This window comes from Pangasianodon hypophthalmus, chromosome 19 (assembly GCF_027358585.1).
Source record: "Pangasianodon hypophthalmus isolate fPanHyp1 chromosome 19, fPanHyp1.pri, whole genome shotgun sequence".
Classification (NCBI taxonomy): domain Eukaryota; kingdom Metazoa; phylum Chordata; class Actinopteri; order Siluriformes; family Pangasiidae; genus Pangasianodon; species Pangasianodon hypophthalmus.
In genome coordinates, this window is record NC_069728.1 from 9,036,893 (window position 1) to 9,052,078 (window position 15,186).

Sequence of the window (15,186 nt, forward strand, 5' to 3'; positions counted from 1 at the left end):
CCTGCCTCGTTGCTCTTTTTCTTGGATTACCATTCCCATAGTGTTGCCATTTTACCAGAGTTTGATGCACTGGCATATTTGATGAAGACGTTATTAGAGAATACTGTTACATATACCTTTGCAGACGTTTTTGAGGGTATAAATGCAGTTTGCACAGAGCTTCGGACGCTCTGTTCTAATCCCTGGTGTAGATATGTTTCAAGATCTTATTTAACACACTTTTAAGCAAATTATTTATTTTATTCATTTATTTGAAATAATTGAATAAACAATATTAAACAATATTAAAACACTAAGAAACACTCATGATCAGGTACAATGTAAGAAGTATTCCCATCCTTTTAAATTTGCAATTATCTTGTAAATGTAAGTGTTGTTTTTGCCTAGGTTTGTGATCAGCATGTGCCAGAATGTAAATACACATGCACAAAATTTCTGTGCAGATTTTAAGAGAAATTGGAATCAAAAATTAACATTCTATATATATATATATATATATATATATATATATATATATATATATATATATATATATATATTTATATATATATATATATATATATATATATTGTTTTAAAATAAATAATATATATATATATATATATATATATATATATATATATATATATATAATATAGTATTTAGTTTTTAGTTTTTAAACTGTTTCTGTTGGAACAGTTAGTTTATAAACATTTAGATTATAGACTGTTTATAGCTTATTAGGCTGCATATAGATGAGGATAATGTTAAACTTAATGTTGCTGTCACAGAACTCCTGAATGATTTTGATGAAGCACTGTTATCAAGTGCTCCATCACTTTCAGTCCCTTCATTGTGCTGCACGACTCTGATGGCTGGAGCACCGTACTTAACAGAGCAGTAAAAAATAAAATGGCAAAGTTACTGCGCTGAGACTATTGGTATTGCGGCCAAGACTCTGTTCAGTGCTGGAACCAAATACAGTTACATGAAGATAAATGTGTTTAGGGCTATTTTTGATTCAACTCTTTTATAATTTCAATAGATGGTGAATCAGCCTTTTCAGCTATTTGATGAATGCCCTCTTCAAGTTATTTTGAAACAAAATCTGAAACAAAGGCATTTGGATTTATCTATTTATTTTCTGGTGATTAAATGGAAGAACAGACAGCTGCAAATTGGTATAGGTTGATCTATAATACTTTCAGTTGGGCTACTGAAGGTGTGAAAACAGAATTAAATTTCATTGCTCCCAGCCTGTATCTCAGGCCCCCACCCCATCCCAAAAAAACGAATCCCATGTACCCAACTCCTACAGCAGAGGGGGACCTTGTACAACTCAAGGCAGATTGTTAGCTGGAAGAGTAGACTAATAATCTACATTCTGCTTTGATATATGTGCTTCACTCAATACATGAATCAGTCAAGGTTCTGTAATTTAATGTTATCAGTATAAGTGTGTGTAGACCTTACATATGGTAGGCTAATTTTAATTTTAAAGGGTAGGCTTAGTATTTGAAATGTATTTTGCTTCATCAAACTTTAATATCCCCACTGGACAGCTGCTAGTCCAGATTAGTGATCAGAACAGTGCATAGGAAAACCTCAAAATATAAGATTTAGCAAAGATCTGTAACAGCGTTTTGTAACGCTGCCAAACTTTTTTTTTTAATCTTTCTTTTTTTTTTCTTTTCTTTTCTTTTCTTTTTTTTTTTTTTTTTTTTAAACTCTCTCTCCCAGCTATACCTGTCTTCACTGAAGCTGCGAAGCCGTGACGTGCATTTTTCTCACCAAAGTTCTTTCTCTTTAACACTTCTCATTCTTTTTCCTCATACATTGACACACTTCCTTGACACTTCTTTTTGTCCTCTTTGATTTTTTCCCCTTGCCTTTGTTTTAGTCTGCTTTTCTCTTCTCCTATCCATCATTTTTATTCTTCCACCAAGGACAATGGGCAATGCAGTCAACTCTCTGCTTTGAATGAATCGCAGGAGAGAGATACATGGTGAACGTTCTTAACAGCAAAAAAGTAGCTTCCCTGATTACGCCAAAGGGGGGCTGCTGTGGAAGGGACATGATTTTTACCTTGCAGGGAGCTTTTAAGATCCCTGAGAAGCCCATACTGCGATCCCAGGCTACCTAGAGTGTGTTGCTGGGGGTTGTGATTGGCTGGGGGTGAAGCTCTTGATCAAAGCCTGTTAAAGGAAGCCGTGCCCACCAGGAGGGCACAGTAATGCTACCAGAGAACAGACTGCTAATTTTATTGACAGAAGCCGCTTGTGCTTTCTCTACAAGGCATATTCATTAAAGCCTGCTTTACTCCCCAAAGGAGACAGTGTTTTTAGGAGATAGTAGATTACCTTGTAGTCTCTCTGTAACACAGGACTCTGTCAAAGCTTTTATATCTCCAATGATTTAATCAGACTACCACTTTGTCACCCGCAGAAGTCTACTGCAAAGAACGATTTTTTTTTCCCTTCTATACCATTAAAAATTCACAGGAGTAGTTCAGCCTCTGATTATAACTCTTAGCTGATAAGTTTGCCATTTATGCTGTAGCCTACATTAGTGTAGCCTGATATCTGGTCCGACAGCATTTTTCTTATAGGGTAATATATTTTTATTTGGGGTAAGTGATTTGCCAAAAATGTACCTAATTAAGTTTTATTTTTACAGTATTTTAACAATAGATATTATCTAATTGGATGTAGATATAAGCAAGTCTGGATGTAGCTCTAGATCAATAATAAGCAAGGTAAAGGTGACTGTGACAAGAAAACTGCCTGTGCAGACATGAATTATAAACCTTAAGAGGAACTGGACTCAACCAATTTGTATATTTAGATTTATTAACAAAGCATCAGGAAAACCAGTGATAAAAAAGATAAACATAATGATGATTGATCGTTTGAATTTTAAAAGTTAGTCCATGCATTCTTCAGTGAAGTTGCACTATCCTTAGATTGACTCGCCTTGGTGTGAAAGCCCTCTCTTAATCTGGGTGAGGGTGCACCCCTTCACAGACACTTCAGCATGGCATAACTTCCACTCAGAAGCAGTGAGGATTGTGGGTTGGAGATGTGTGCTGAATTGTAAGGATGTTTTCAGTCAGTGACAGTCCATTTTAGTTGTTGCATCAATAGGGGGGTCATAACAGGTGTTGGAGCTGTTAAAGAGGATGGTGAGCTTTTAGATTTCTAAGAGATCTATTAGTGTATAGAGCACAAGGATTGCCACAGGTTTAGTTGGCAACAGTTTGCAGGGTCACTTGGCTTCTGGCATGTTCAGCATGACAGCTGTCCTCTCTGCAGTGCTGCACCTCAGGGGTGAGTACTCATTCTGCCTTAGATAGGAATAATAAAAACCTCCGCTCTCTCAGTCCTTCCTGCTTCCTGTGTTAGAGAGAAGAACCAGGTGCCAGTCATGTGCCTTATGTTTACATCTGTAGTGAAAGTAGGTGGCAACAGTGCAGTCATGGTATACACTTACCGAACACTTTATTAAGAACACTACAATAACAGTGGGCAGGGCCTCCCTTTGGTCTCAAAACAACCTCAGTTCTTCGTGGCATGGATTCCACAAGATGTTGGAAACAGTCCTTTGAGATTCTGGTCCATGTTGACATGACTGCATCACGCAATTCCTGCAGATTTTTCAAGTGCACTTCAATGCTGTGAATCTCCCGTTATACCACATCCCTCAGGTGTTCTATTGGATTCAGAGCCGGTGACTGGGAAGCCCACTGAAGAACACTGAATTATTTGTCATGCTCTTGAAACCAGTTTGAGATGACTTTTGCTTTGTGACATGGTGCATTATCATGCTGGAAGTAGCCATTAGAAGATGGGTAAATTGTGAACATGAAGGGATGCATATGGTCAGCAACAACACTCAAATAGGCTGTGGCATTCCAGCAATGATTGATTGGTGTTAATGAGCCAAAAGTGTGCCAAGAAACTCCCAACATTCCCCACACCAGTGCATCACCTCCACCAGCCTGGACTGTTGATACAAGGCACGTTGAGTCCATAGATTCATGCGGTTGGTGTCAAATTCTGATCCTACCATCTGTGTGCCTCAGCAGAACTCAAGATTCATCAGACCAGGCTACGTTTTTCCAGTCTTCAGCTGTCCAGTTTTGGGGAGCCTGTGCCCACTGCAGCCTCAGCTTTCTGATCGTGGCTAACAGAAGTGGGCGACGTGGTGTTCCTCTGTTGTAGCCCATCCGCCTCAAGATTCGACATGTTCTGCATTCTGAAATGCTTTTCTGCTCACCACAATTGTACAGAGTGGTTATCTGAGTTTCTGTAGCCTTTCTCGGTCACCCAAACCAATCTGGCCACTCTCCATTGACCTCTCTCATCAACAAGGCATTTCAGTCTACAGAACTGCTGCTCACTGGATGTTTTTTCTGAGTAAACTCTAGAGACTGGTGGATGTGAAAATCCCAGGAGATCAGCAGTTATAGAAATACTCAAACCAGTCCATCTGGCACCAACAATCATGCCATGGTCAAAATCACAGAGATTACATTTTTTCCCCATTCTGTTGGTTGATGTGAGCAATACCCAAAGCTGCTGGCCCGTGTATGCATTATTTTATGCACTGCACTGCTGCCATGTGATTGGATGATTAGATGAATGAGTAGGGGTACAGGTGTTCCTAATAAAGTGTTCGGTGAGTGTATGTGTGATTGTCTTAAGATTGAGGATTCTGAATAATATAAAGGTGTTGCACATAAGCACTAACACCTTATTCTGTTTTTAGTAGGATTTGCAGCTCTCAGACATATTGCAGTATCTAGCCTGTTGTGCTATTTGCAGATTTTGGTTCATTAAGTGTTTCTTTAAATTTAATCCCTTCAGTGCTTGTTAAGTCAGTTTGAAATCTGCAACTGGATCTGCTGCCTGTTTCTCTGACTGCGTTTGCCTTTCAGCAGAAGCGGGCATGTTTTTTTTTTTTTTTTTTTGTTTGTTCTGGGTCAATACCCACCCACCAGCCAGTTTTCCCCTATCATACAGCAGCTACCAACCAGGGAGAGTGAGGGCTAATATGTGCTTCCTCCAAGACAGGTCTGTTCTGTAAGTTTCTTGTACGGTGCCTCTGGTTAGTCAGTCTCTGTAGCATTCATCAACTGAGAGAGAAAATCATTACCTGCTGTATATAAGTGTTGAATACTCATTTTCTTTCATGCAGAGTTTGAACTACAGGGAATGAAAACTGTGACTACGACTGGTACAAAAAAAGTCAACCTATCTGGACAATTTTAGTATTTTGTGCGGGTAGATTCACAGTATATAAAACAGAGATATGTGTAGAGACACGAGTCCTTTCCCTCAGTTAAAAGAACCAGTTCCCTTGTTGGTAAAGATGTTAGCAGAAAATGACTGACCTGTGCACACACACATATAAACTTCTTTTTGCTGAGTTTGTAATGAAGAAACAATAGGTTTCCACTCCAGGGAACAAGTCGAGAGAGGGGAACTTGACATGAGATTGAGAATAGGCCTGAGGTAGAGAGACAAAATCTGTTTCATAAAGCCTATCATTCTTAGTAGCCTACTAGTACCTGAATGGTTGATACTATTAATTAAGGCAGCAAGCATGGGGGGGCTAGTAGGCTAAGTGAGCATATTTCTATGAATTCCAAGGTGGAAACGCAGTCAACGGACAAGACTGCGATGTTGAGGTTATGAGAAGTGAATGTTTTCTGAGAAACCATTCACACACCTTGCAAGATCTTCTTTGACATTGGATGTACACTCCTGTTTGTCAAGCCAGACTTGAAACGTTGTCTTTTTGATCAGTTTCTGGTACATGTATCTCTCCCACCAGTCTGCCAAATGGGCAGACCTTTCTAGAAAGATTTGGTGATGATCTTTTCTGTGTTCCTTTGTCTGCAAGGGGTGACATAATGCAGTGCAGAACATGCTGCATCAGCAGAAGCCATATATAGTTTTGGGGCATGGGGCAAATGAGTTTCCTTTACTAGGGGAAGGTGTAAAAGAGCAATGCCACTCGGTCATGCTGTGGGGATAATGGAGTTTCAGTCTATGTAGTTGGAACAGTGTTTTGATCGAGGTGTAATGCCAGGGGCAGGGAATGGGATTTGGCAATATGAAGATGTTTTCAGTATTGCGGTAAATTTAGCCACAGTGAAGCCACAGTCTATACTTTAACTGTCCAACTGGTTGGGCATCTAAAATCTAATTTAATCTAGTTGAATACCAATTGTTTTATTTCCCTACCTGGCCGTGTTACATCAGTATATATTTTTTCTGCCCTAGTGTGGTTGAATTCTCAAATCTGATTGGTCAGAATGTGTGGATTGATTTTATGTAACAGCACAGCTTGGAGAGTAGTTCCAGCTGTAACATAAGCAATATTCATTTATATTAATCCATTAATCATTAATGTTTTTGTAGTAAGAGCTTGTACACAGGGACTTGTATGGTGGAATCATACGGTTATGGTTTTTTTGGAAAGGCTTTTTGTTTGGTAATTTTTAACTTCATTAACTTGTATTAATGTTGAGAGAGTAAATGAAAGTCTGGTGAGGGAACGATTGTTCATTGTTGCTACAACAGTGATAACAAGAGCTAACCTGTGTCGCAGATGTTTCACAACATATTCATTAGTAAATTAAAAATTTTAATCATTGTCAAATTGCTGTGGTATAAACTGAATAAATCATAATGGACCATACTGGTATATGAAAATAATACGCTGGAGTTTATCACACCATCCTCTCATGTATTGTTTTCGTGTAATAGTACAGTCCTTCGTGTATTATTCCTTTACGTAAATATTTTGAAACCACCAACTTTTCACTGTTTTCTAAACATTGCCATGGTACTTTATTGGCAAACCTAACAACAATAAAATGTATTCCAAGTATTGTGATCAGCGTGTGAAAATTACTGCCAGCCATGCTAGGCAGAGCGCTACCTGCATCCTGTAGCAGCTGAGTCTTGGGTGAAATGCCTCTGTCTGTGCCAGATGTGAACATGTGGTATTTAGGATTTATGTGATATTTAGAGTTCATTACACCCAGATTATTACCACAAGCCTACAGTATTCACTCTAGATACACTACAGAAGGGACAGTTAGGACACCAGTGAAGCAGCACGCATTCGCGCATAGACAGCAGAGGACAGATCTGCACAGTGGACTTTACTGACTGAATTAATATCATGTATACAGCAATAACTGTAAAATGGGACTAGGGTCATAAAAGAAATGTTTCCTTCGTGACCAAGCAGAATGCAGAGTCTGCCCGCATTGCTTTGTCATTTAATGTCCAGTGCCCTTTCCTTTTATAGGTGGTTTTGCTGATCTTTGCATTTTCTCAGTCTCCATGAGGCCCATCTTGCCACTCTTTTTAGCTTATTGTAATTAAGTCCTCTTTGGAACTGTCCTGCATTAGGACTCTTAAACAGTTTGACAGTTTGTGTTATAGTATCATAGAAGTTGATACTTGGAATTTCTCTCATTTTGAGATATATACAGAATTGTGCCAAAGTTAGAAACTGCCCTTTTGTTTTCAATCCAATGGCCATTCAGTAAAATCTTAACATAAAAGGTCTTCAACAGTAAAAACAGCATAAAATTTGTCAGTATTTTTATTTGTCATACTGAATTTTAATACTGACCTTCATAAAGAAGTACTGCATGACTGAAAATGGTGTTAATGTAATTGTTTGCTACTAAATAATTAACAATAATTACTGAATGGCCATTTGATTTGAAAACAAAATGGTAGTCTCTGGCTTTTGCACAGGATTGTATGCACACATGAAGGAGCGCATGTCCATTTGATTTTTGCTATAGAACATTCTCGAGAAATATGGCATGTTTACAAAGAGGCTTTTTGTCCTATGAGCTGAGCGGAATTCTGCTCTTCACTAGGAGAGAAGAAATGACACTTCACCTACAGTGGGAAATTAACAAGTACATTATAGAAGGGAAAATATGATTGTGCACGTGTTTAGAGTGAGTCAGTTTGCTCCACATTTGTGCAGACTGTTCTGCAGCTTTTTATGAAGCCTTAGTAATTCTTTTTCTCCGCCTGACACCTTTAATGCATTGTCTGATTCTCCAAAGCTTTCTTCATTGCTCACATCTTCAGGCACAGACTGAAGTATCTTGTGTGCGTAGTAAATTTATGAATGCAGAGGATTGGATTATTTCCTTTTGAGTGATGTAAATTTTCCTTGAGGGGCTGTGTTGGTTTTTCTCATGTTAGTAATTTTATGATTTTATGATAATTTTATGATTTTATGATACATGTCCAGCCCACAATCTGTGATCCATCAGGCCTAGTGCACTACTTAGCTCTGTCCTTAAGGTGGCAACATTTCAATTTCAAACGTAAACCAATGAATCATTCACGCATCCCATGAAAATTTTTGGGAAAGTAATCAGAATGACTTTTTCCTGCTTAGGTGTATGGAAGTTGGATAAAACCACCCAAGAACAGCTTTATTGAGACATAGTCTCATGTTTGACTCATGCTAAGACTGTCGCTGTAGTTTTGAACTTGCCTTGCATATACACAAAGGGTTATGGGCATTTATTGAGTTTAATAGCTGGCCCTGAAGTGAATGTGCATCAGTCATCAGTTTTCTGTTCTTTCTTTAGTACAGGAAAAAATAAAATTATTGTCTCTAGTAATTGCACATAGAGTAGATAGAGATTAGGTTGAAAAATGCTGGAATCCAAAATTATTTAAGGCTGCGTTAATGTTCTTTGCATCCTTAACTCTGTATCTGTTCGTGATAGCATTGTCAGGAATTGTGGCTTCTCTGTCACAGAGCCATTTCTCCTATTGTGTGTTGTGTTGAGAAGGTGCTATCTGTAAGTTTAGTTTTATATATCTAATAATCTCTGTGTGTGTGTGTGTGTGTGTGTGTGTGTAGGTAAAATGCATCTTCAGTCGCTCCTATGGTGAGGTGGTGTGTCTAACAACACCTGGGGAAGAGGACCGCAGAAAGTTCTTCAGTCATCTCATACTGGTGCAAGCAGCCAGGCCACCACTCCGCCCGAGAAAAAAAGGTATAACAATGGTATATGCATGTCTATATAGATTTCCATGTGCAGATTTTCCAAATGTTACTTGACTTATTTTTTTTTCTCACGAATTAAAATAATGAATCGTCAATATTTAGTACCATCACTTGCGCGTTGCCTAAAGCCCAGGAAGACTGCCATTATCACTGTAAAATAACTAGCTCTTCTAATTGCATTGTCAGTGTTGATTGTATGTGTGTTATCATAGCTTCAGATTTGCTGATTGGATTTATTAATAGGTAGACTGGAGTGTAAAAGGAATTGACATACCACACACTGTCCCGCCAGCTACTAAGCATGCCTTGAGCAAGGGAGTGGAGCTGGTAAGGACCATCAAGGTCTTTGCCTGAGAGAAGGGCAGTATATGGGAAAGTACTGTAGTATAGTTTTGAACAAATAGGCAGGCTTTTAAAGAAAACACAGTATGCTGTAGTAGGATTAATAATGTTTTGTAGTCGTAACTGATAGCATATGATTAGTCTTTGGATTGACACACTTTATTCTTAATAAAAAGATAGTAGTCACTCATTTAATGCTCTTCACACTTGACACCGGACACCTGGAAAGCAGCGCCATATACGTGCTTATTCAACAGTGCTGAAGCATACTTCTTGTCTGTGTGTGCTACATTCAGAAAAGCAAAACAAGCCTAACAGAAACCTTGAAAATGAAACAAAAAGACAAATAAAAACAGTTCTGAACCCTTGACTGCATGTGTACCAGCTTTGCAAGAAGCTGTGTATTAAAACACATCAGTTACCTTTGTACATTTTCACTACAATGATATAAGCTGAATTGAAAAATCCCCACTGTTTTCTCTGGTTTCTCGTTTATACCCCACTACCCGGTCTCTAAATCGATACATTTGCGAGGCCTGATTTTCACTGATCTCTCTCAGGCATCAAGCGTGTTTGTGTTAGATGAGCCAGCACAAAGTTGTGTTTTGAAAGTGTAGGAAAGAAATATGCCCCAGTCCTCAACTCATGTTCAAGGTCAACCCCCAAATGTTTTGTAAAATACAGTAGTAGCTGAACATTGCTTTTGCTTTATATCAGAAAGATCAAATGTTTGAAGGAACAGGAAAGAGCTGGAACCTAGAAGATTCCACAAAGCCTTTAAAATCTTGTGTTTGGGGGCACTTTGGCTTCCAGGTAAGTGAAGACATTGGCGGTCAGTAAGTGGTGGATCGAAACATGACAGTGTGTGAAATCTGCCAAGTCTGTTTAACTAATACCGCAAGCAGACAGCTAATAAACCTTGCACACACTTGCACAGCAAACTCTCTGCTCTCTTTCTCTATAGTGGGTATGATGAGAGAGCGGGCATTAAAATGGTAATGTAAGCATGAAGACTCACTGATATAAGACAGAGCTGCCTTAATTCCAGCTGAGGTTAGAGAGACATTGTATCTTTAGTAATAATTACACTTACTGCTAGCATGGCTTGCTTTCTGGCTTCTTCGACACGCAATTACTGACGCTGAGGCTAGTGAGCAGGCTTCTGAGCAGACACTCTGCCCAAGGCTTGCTGCCAGCTGTTCCCTCTGGCTACAAGAAAATTCCTAAGTTGAGCATCAGCAATTTTGTCACTTCAGTAGATAGTGTTAGTGTTTTTAGCCTTTGATCATTTTAAACTGGGCTTCATTTCTGGTCTCGCAAGTTATTGGCTGTCTCTGTACAAAGAAATCTAACTTTGGAATTCAAAACCTTAAAATCAGTTTCTGGATCCACATCCACAGGGAGATTTTCCTTGCCACCGTCGCCTCTGGCTTGCTCATTAAATTTTTTTTAATTTAAAAATTTATATCCTGAATTTATATATTTCTGTAAATCTGCTTTGTGGCAATGTCCATTTTTAAAAGTGCTATACAAGTTAAATCGAATTAAATTGAAAATCTATAGGGCTAAATGTTTGGTTCTAACTATTACAGTCACAATGTTTCTTGCTATTTAGTTCACCTTTCTTGCTATATAGTTTCTCCCTGAGTAGCAGTGTGATTAGCACAGCTGTTCTACTTGCTTGGGTGAAGTTGCTATCCTCTGGCAAAATATGTATTGGAGATGCTGAGTTTCTAAATTTCTGAGATTTGCAGTTTGTTGCATCAGCAGTTAGTGCTGATAGATTTGCTTTACTGTCAGTACTGTTAATAAAGTGTGAAAATAAATATAAATAAGTATTTTTGCTTTCAAGTTGAATGCATCCTAGAAACCTCATTTTTGGCTTATTATATACCTTAAGACCACTGAAGTGTATACTTAAAATAGGTTTAGCCTGCCTTTTTTAAAGTAGGGTTTTTTATAAAGTGAAAAGAGCTCATTCAAACTGTATTAAAGGGAGAAAATATCCTGTATCCTGATATCATGGAAATTCTAACTATAAACATACGCTTCAATGTTATTTATGCCTAACAATCACAATTCAAATAAGCTAAATAAGCTCGCTTTACTCCCAAAGATTAAGGATTTTCTGGCATTTTAATGGAGTATCCAAAATCTAGCATTCCGATTAATTTATAATTGAAACGCGTGATTTTATGAATGTGACTGAGAGAATTTTTCTGTAAGGAGTTTGTTTGAGGTGTGTTCTTATTACGTAAAGATCTCTAATATTGTGCCTAAAGTGGAATTAAGTAGTGTGTGTGTGTGTGTGTGTGTGTGTGTGTGTGTGTGTGTGTGTGTGTGCGCGCGCACGTGTGCATGTTTTCAGTGTGTGATCTTGAGGTGCTGCCTCTGGTGGAAGACCCTGGCCCTCGGCAACTCTCTCCAGAGGAGCAGAAGCGACTTGAGGAGCAGGAGGAGAACACCCTGCGCGAGCTCCGCCTCTTTCTCAGGGACGTCACCAGGCGGCTGGCCACCGACAAGCGCTTCCACATCTTTAGCAAGCCTGTAGATATCGAGGAGGTGGGCTAGTCAAGCTGCTCAGCTGAGACGCTACATGTACTGTAGTTTTTCATAGTCGCAGCAGTTACGCTTGTAGTGTCACTTGAAAACATTTCAGAACTGATAAAACCCCTTGGAATGAGTGTTCTCGATTAACAAGTGTGTTCACGTTGACTTGCTTTCCTACTACTAGACTAGTGACACTCCTGTGAATTGGGCAATGCACAGGACAAATATAGTGTGATAATCATGACTGTGCAATATTTTCTGTGCAACTTTTTTAGGTATCAGATTATCTTGAGGTCATCAGAGAGCCTATGGATTTGTCCACTATCATGACGAAGATTGACACTCAGAAGTACACAACTGCGAAAGACTTTCTGAAGGACATTGACCTCATCTGCAGTAATGCGTTGGAGTACAATCCGGACAAAGATCCTGGAGGTGAGAATAAAAAGTGTACATTTACTTGTTTACTGATGGCTGGTTTGTGTCTTTTAAGCCAGTGGATACTTTGTATATGAACTTTGTATATGGTTTGCTTACAGTTGTTCATGTGTGTTGAAGATTGCTCAGTAAACTATGTCATTTAAAGGAGGAAGGAGAACCAATATTCGAGTACTCACATATTTTAGGGACAAATGAATGAAATTAACTAATGATTACGTGATATTTCATCATAAATTTTTACTGTTGCTGTGTCTGCACAGCATAAGCAACAGTGGATTTACAGCAACTGTACAGTTCATTCAAGGAAATCACCGTAATCTATATTTTTGTGCAGAGATCTTGTTACTAGTTTTGGGTAAAATAACAGTAAGAAATACGTAACTTAAGCTTCAAAGTAAATCTTTAGTTTTGGCCAATGAAACCCTTTTTTTTTTTTTAATGATTATTAAATTAAATCCATTTATTTTTTCAGCCATATTTTGTTACAATATTTAATAGCTGCATATTTTAAAAATAACTGAATGTGTTTGGAATATTAACCCTAGATGAATGGAGAAATGTTTTAAAACTTTTTTTTTTTTCTCCTCAATCATTGTCTCTTGTTTTAGGAATAGATACGTTTTATTGCTCCTCACTACTGCGTTACTGTGCAGTGATGTGTTGTGTTTACACGCGGAAGGGTACTTCCCATGTGCTAGTTCTCAACAATTAAGAAGTACTTCATTATTTAAAACCAGCTCATAAATGTTAATATGAAATACATATCCAGTGGACACACACCCTATGTCACCCTATGAATAATTTATATTGTTTGTAAGGCAGTGAATATTACAACAGCCAATTTACCACTAAAACACAATTGTTCTTAAACAGAATCAAATAGATTTAATTACAACCATGCAAAACGTTCTGTTTTGTGCGGCATTAAATATTTCTTTTGTTGCTGAAGTCTGTTTCCAGGAGTAATTGCTGGCAGACTAAAGGTTCTTGAGTAAATGCAGATTGTGATCATGAATAAATCATGCCTCTCCATTTAGCGGGACAGCATGGGTCATTTATTTAAATGCAATGTCCACAAAGTAGCAACGAAAACGACAATGCAGAATGCAAATAGCTGCTTTAATGTTGGGGCCAAGAAGTCTTTGGGTGCATTTGGACCAAGGAAATGGAACACAGGCGCTGTTATTTCATTTGTCAGCATTACTTTTCCATTCATTGATGAGTTTTAAAACCAAAGTGCTCCTGTCGTCTATGTCCAGACACTCTAGTACATTTACTTTCAGTTATTTTATCATGTACTTTACTGTCATTGGTGTCTCTGCCATTAAATTAAAGTATTTCTAGTCTTGCTCTGAAAACCAATGGGCAGTAAATTAGAAATTATACAATGGAACAAGTTAAGAATCAGTGAAAACGCCTGTAAGTTTAGATAGAGTGTGTATGCTCTATGACTTAAATAACCAGATTACATCACGGTATTATAATTTATAATTGAATATCCGGTTAACCTCTGGAGGTGCCAGTATTGGAATTCTGAATCACTGTTTGGGTCTTTGTGTGGCTCTACATCCACAGCAAATTGCTGAGTAAATATGAATGATAAAAGCCTGGTAATATTTTGATGCAGAGAGCAGCATTATTGTGGTGTATAAGTTAGAAGTGTGCACTGGGAGGAAGCGGTCTTATATGAAGCTTGCTGGATAAAAACAGAGATACTATGTTTCCAGTAATGTGCAAAAATCTGATGTTTTGGTATAGCGGATTATGCCCATTTTACATCTGAAGTGATGCTGTGCATTGGAACTGCTCTGCATCGCTTTTCATTTTCTGTCTGATGCTGGAGCATTCATTTCTGTGTTTTCAGTGGTTGAGTAACAAAAAGTGCAAATCACTGTGATCATACAAAGTTTGTTTAATCCAAGTTATAAAGAGATTGTAACTTTTGAGGTTTATATTTTAACAGATGTCAGCATGCGGAGCTGACATTCAGGCTGTGCATTTAATATTTCTATTCATTAATTCACTATATTACATCTACAAACATAGACATGTGCTCCATTGAGAGCAGCAAAGTTTAATTTGAAATGGAAAAAGATTTGATTACGCCATATTAAATATAAGTTGTTTTCCCCCACTCTCTGTGATTAAACAATTATTCATCCGTTAACTCTTACAGATATCCGACTGTTAACATTAAACAGAAGGCAAATCCTTACTTCCTGCCTTTCAAAACTGTGAATCGTCATAATTTCATAATGGCATTCATAATGTTTGCCTTTACTCAAGCCAAACGTGCATTTTTTTTTTTTTTTTTGCCTGAATAAAACTGGCAAAGAAAGGAATCAAAAATAAGTTGCATTTATTGTAGGAAAACATGACCTGGGAGTATATAACAGATATGTTCATATGTTTCTGCTCTCAGTCTTGATGACTCTGTTATATAGACAGTGACACTGCTAGAGATGTTTATTCTTATGCAGCAGCTGGGAGGAAGTTCAGCCAGTCTGTCTGGCAGACATCAATATCTACTCACTTAGCTAATAGCATTAGCCTGAGAATTTTTGCCCCATGTACAAGCAGCAGATATTAAATATACTAGCCATGTTCATCAGATAACTTTACAAAAGCTGGTTGGATATCTACCGTGATAAATTGCTGAAGATCTTGATGGATTAAGCCACTTGTCTGTAATATTAACTATGAAGTAAGCCTTATTATTGCACTAACTCATAAAGACTACTCTAAAAACAATCCATTAAAAAACAAATCGTCTTCAGTTTATATAGGATTAGGCCTAAAGTCACATGA

General features: G+C 37.9%; 1 protein-coding gene across 2 annotated transcripts in view; it reads left to right on the top strand.

Annotated features, from left to right (window-relative positions):
* Positions 1–15,186, top strand: part of atad2b (ATPase family AAA domain containing 2B) — a 68,703-nt gene that overhangs the window by 17,008 nt on the left and 36,509 nt on the right. For both annotated transcript variants that reach the window (XM_034313707.2, XM_026944500.3), the window contains exons 20-22: positions 8,899–9,034; positions 11,756–11,949; positions 12,213–12,372. In XM_034313707.2, coding sequence (XP_034169598.1) covers positions 8,899–9,034; positions 11,756–11,949; positions 12,213–12,372 — 490 coding nt within the window. The remainder of the gene's footprint in view (positions 1–8,898; positions 9,035–11,755; positions 11,950–12,212; positions 12,373–15,186) is intronic.